The sequence below is a fragment of the Quercus robur genome, chromosome 1 (assembly GCF_932294415.1).
Source record: "Quercus robur chromosome 1, dhQueRobu3.1, whole genome shotgun sequence".
Classification (NCBI taxonomy): Eukaryota; Viridiplantae; Streptophyta; class Magnoliopsida; order Fagales; family Fagaceae; genus Quercus; species Quercus robur.
Genome location: NC_065534.1, coordinates 18,078,005 through 18,082,729, shown reverse-complemented (window position 1 = coordinate 18,082,729; position 4,725 = coordinate 18,078,005). Strand labels below are relative to the sequence as shown.

The 4,725-nt window shown below is 35.2% G+C and overlaps 1 protein-coding gene across 1 annotated transcript; it reads left to right on the top strand.

Annotated features, from left to right (window-relative positions):
• Positions 1–588: 588 nt before the first annotated feature.
• On the top strand, positions 589–3,229 carry LOC126723969 (uncharacterized). Its single transcript, XM_050428001.1, has 2 exons — positions 589–1,972; positions 2,240–3,229. Exons 1-2 carry the CDS (start codon positions 817–819, stop codon positions 3,016–3,018), a joined length of 1,935 nt encoding a protein of 644 aa, XP_050283958.1. The 5' UTR covers positions 589–816; the 3' UTR covers positions 3,019–3,229.
• The last annotated feature ends 1,496 nt before the right edge of the window (positions 3,230–4,725 follow it).

Genomic DNA, 4,725 nt, shown 5'->3' with positions numbered 1-4,725 from the left:
TAAATATATGACAAGTTATGATTAGTGAAACATAAAGTGGAACATAAAAAATAGTATGCAGAATTTGTATTCTATTTTCTCTCCTAGACTCTTAGCTAGGTGTCTCTCTCTAAGTCGGTTGGAAAGTCAAAACAATTGAATTAGGTAAATTTTATTTTCCATGCGCCTCTTAGTGTGAGTTTGGATGTTGTTGAAAACTAAAAGTTTAGCGCGTTTGGCTTTTTTTTGTGGGTCCCCTGCATTGTTCACGGGACCCACAAATACAGAATTTAACAACTTTGAAGTTAAAACTAGGTCCTAATTACTATTCACACATTTAAAAATTATTTTACTATATTATTTTCAATTTTCAATTTTTAACAATAAGTAATATTCAAACATACCCTTACTTGGTTTTCCATGCATACAGCGCACGCACACACAAAAACTCTCCTCTTTTGAACAAGACTTTTATCTACCCTCCTTTTTTCCCCCCTATATGTACTAGTACTACACCACGATCTCTTCACCTCAGACTTCAGACTAGACTTAATCTCCGTTCTTTTTACTCTCTTTACTCTTCCGGCTCTTCTTTTTTATTTTCCTGATTCCTGTTCTCACTTCTGTTTTTCTTTTTTAGTGGGAGGAACTCTGGCTACTCTAATAGAGTTGTGGCTACCATAAAAGGTCCTTTCCCTTCCCATTATTTCCCCCTCTTGTATTTTGAACAACAGATGGCCTATATTACGCTCACTCTTCAGCCTGCTAATTTAAGAATGTAGGGCTTCTACAAATATCCATCCATATATTTTGGTATTAGAAGTGTACTGGAACAAAATGGTATCAGGAAAAGATATCCTGGTTGTTAACAATGCCACTAATGTTCAAAATTGTGTGCTCAACAAAGCTCGGGAAACGCTAGAGTATATTGAATCATATGTCCTTTTGACTACGCTCCTGGTAGTCTTTCTCACAGTCTTCGGATCTTGGAGGCGACGTAGCCACAGTTTGACACTCAAATATTCGATATGGGCATGTTATCTTTTGTCTACGTTCCTGATAAACTACACCATGGGCCTGATGAAGTCAGCAACATTCCCTAATGAATTATTTTCTGTTTGGGCGATGTTTTTGATTATTTTCCTTGGAAGTGCTGATTGCATCTCCGCCTACAGCCTTGAAGACAGTGAGAATCGGAAGAGATATTACTTGGAAATTTTTGTTCAGTATTTTTGGCTGGGCTGGGTGATAGGTATGCATGCTAACGAACACAAATTTATGATTCCACTCTATCTCCTCTATATCTTGTCTTTGATTACGACAGGAGGCAGAGCCGAAGCTTTGGAGTTAGCAAGCAGATCATATGGTTTGGTGAGAAACACCAAACTGGTTGCAGACTTCATGGAAGATGAGAGCAACAAAGAAGGCGATGAAGCAGATCCTACTTGCATGAAAGGCTACAAGTATTTGGTGAAAGGAGAAAAGAAGGAAAAGGTGAAAGTTAAAGCACCACGCTACCATATGCAGTTTGAGACGACAGATGATAATGGAGTCATTACCATTGATATGATCTGGCAATGCGAAGGGAGACTCTTAAGCTCCACCGGAGATCCAGACGGGCGACTCAAAGATATCTGCCTTTCTTATGCATTGTATAGGCTTCTCTGTCGTAGATTTGCAAAATATTCCTTCCCTGAAAGCTCCCAGCTTAAGACATGGAATTTTGTTCGATATGGGCTTCTTTCCAAAGAAGGTGATCATGAGAGAGCATTCAGAGTAATTGAGCTGGAGCTCGGATTTCTTTATGATCTCTTTTACACAAAATATCCCGTCTTATTTGCCAATGGGCTTCCATTATCAAGACTTTTGCAGTTCATTATTGTCATAATTGGTTGTTATGTCGCGGTTCCCACTCTAACCAATTACCAAGATAGAGATTCTGATGTGCACCTCATGACAACAGGTGGACATAACCTTGATGCTCTTCTCACAGGTGTAGTTTTAATCGCTCTACTTTTCATTGAAATTGTGCAACTTTTTGTTGTCAACTTCTCCGATTGGGCTAAGGTACAGTGGCTTTGCTATTATGTTAAAAAACCCTTGTGGCATAATAAATGCATGGAGATGATCATACGAGTTATATGTCATAGGCAATTGTTAAAACCTTGGTATAGAAAACTTTGCCAATATTCTCTTCTTGAATCTTTTAGTCATAACCCTTCGGTATTGCTCTACAATCGTTTGACTTTTCCTTATATAGATAAGCCGAGAAATGGTCTAAAACTAAGTGCTAACGTCACATTGCCGATGGAAGTGAAGAAAGCAATTATTCACTCTCTAAAGACCCATGAGCAGCGAATCCAGCGATTGACAAATGGGGTAGCTTCTCTGCAGAGAAACAGGGTTGAGAATGAACTCTCCTGGGCATGTAGACTTGAGACACAGACGCATGTTATCATGGTCTGGCATATAGCCACCAGTCTTTGCGAGCTTAATTTATCATCACAAGAAATTGTCACAGGGGAACAGGTCAACCAACAAAGGGAAAGCGAAGACTTCATTGTGGCAACTAAGTTGTCTAAATACTGTGCCTATTTGGTGGCTTTTGCTCCAAGACTTTTACCTGATCATCCGTATATTACAGAATTTATTTTTGATCATGTAGTTGTTGAAGCCAGGGAGAAACTCAAGGGATGCGAGAAAAGTATTTGCCAAAAGATGTTTAATTTATGCAAAGATGATCGCAAGAAAAGAATTTCCAAAAAGATGTTGACTTTGGGCCAAGAGGATGGAAACCAAGAAATTATTGAAAGGGGTGCTGTTCTTGCGAAGGATCTGCTAGAAAAAATAGATGACAATGGGCGGAGATGGAAAATTCTGGCTGAATTATGGACAGAGATGATGTTGTTTGTGGCTCCCTCCGATGATGAAACTGCCCATGCAGAGCACCTAGCCATGGGAGGAGAGTTTGTGACTCACTTATGGGCATTACTCTCTCATGCTGGTATACTCAAGCGAGACTCAGCTCAGGATGTTTGACTAATGCATTTGTCCCTATGTGTTTTCCTTATGATTGTATGATATTGTGTGATTTCTCATGCATTTCCATTCCCAGTATGTATAATAGATAGATGTTTGCCCTCAAAAAAAAAAAAAGTGTCGCTGTGGTTGTATTGTAATTACGTGTGTTGTATATTTGGTTTGATTAGTGTTTGATTTTCTGTTATTTCCTTTGATTTGATTTCTTTAACCTTGGCATTGCTTAACGTGTTTCAAATTCATTAGAGTATCTGTTTTCCGATTTATGTAGAGAAGATATTTACTATTTTCCCGATTTAGAGTACATTTAAATAAGCAAAGCAAATCCAAATGTAATCTAAATCAGGAAAATAGTTTTTGGTAAATTTATATTAAATATGTGATAAAAAGCTAAAAGATAATTAAGCTTATTTTCAAAAAATAAATTTGAAGTTAAATTATTTGAATTAAAACTGACAAAAGGTAAAAAAATAAAAAGATGTAGCCTAACTCACCCTCAGTAGGTGGGTTATGAATAAGACACCAACCTCAGCCTTAGCTAGTGGGATTTTTAGACTAAATTTGGAAAAAAATAAATAAAAAATAAAAAACTACTTTGAAACGAATAATGATATAAGCACAATAATTTGTAATTCTAAAGATACACCCAATTGCACACCTAATATCACTATTTGCTTCTTCTTCTTCTTTTTTGTGTGTGTGTGTGTAACCATGAATGGTGGACAATTTTTGCCCAATGAACCCACCACTCATCGTTAAATACTAATAATTGTACAAGTTGGCAGATTATAAAATTTGGTGTAAGAATGGTTGTATATGTAATATTGTTGCAATATTTTTCACAATAATTGATATAGTAAGTTTTTTCTTTATTCTTATTTGGGCCCATCACTAATATGATTTTTTACCTACAAATTAAAACTTTACTTATACAGTTGTAAAATTTTATATAACTCTAAACTTATTGAGCATGATGTGAATGCTTTTAAGTTTGTGTGGTTGTGTCCTTGATGGGAGGACGTGCCATGCGATTGGTAGAATTTTGCCAATTTTGCACCTTTCCCTGGCTATTATCCTTAGCTCGAATCTCTTCTTATAAATAAGTCCTATTACTGAGCAACAAAAAATCTAGTACCATAAAAAAATGTACAATTCTTACTACAATTGTCTATGTTGCAGATTGTGAGTAATGGAGAAAAAAATGAAGGGTTTATATGATAAGAAATAGGTAATCAATCATGGTTTATCATATAGAATAATTATGATAAAAATTGTGACTTTTTATGTGGTACTAAAATTACTCTAAGAGCAAACATTTTAAATCATAATATGCTAATTAATAACGGTTATTATCACCCTTCCACCAAGTAAGTCTCAAAGAAGAACAAAATGTCAGTTGAGCTGTAGTTCATTCATCTGGTTATTATGTATTTGTTGATTGCGAAGTTATTGTATTTGATTCTCCAATGAGTAAAGAATAAAATATATATAAAAATTACATCAACTCCCATTTTTAGTTTCATCATTAGGCTAAAGTATCTCTTAAAAAATTTCGGACAATTACTATTCTTTATTTTTATACTAATTTTCTAGAACTATAATAACAAAAACGTCGTTAATCCTCTCTAGAACTATTATCTGTTAGTTACTCAGTTTGAATTTTCTTTTTAAATTTTAAATAATTTAAAAAAATTTAAATAACCTTAT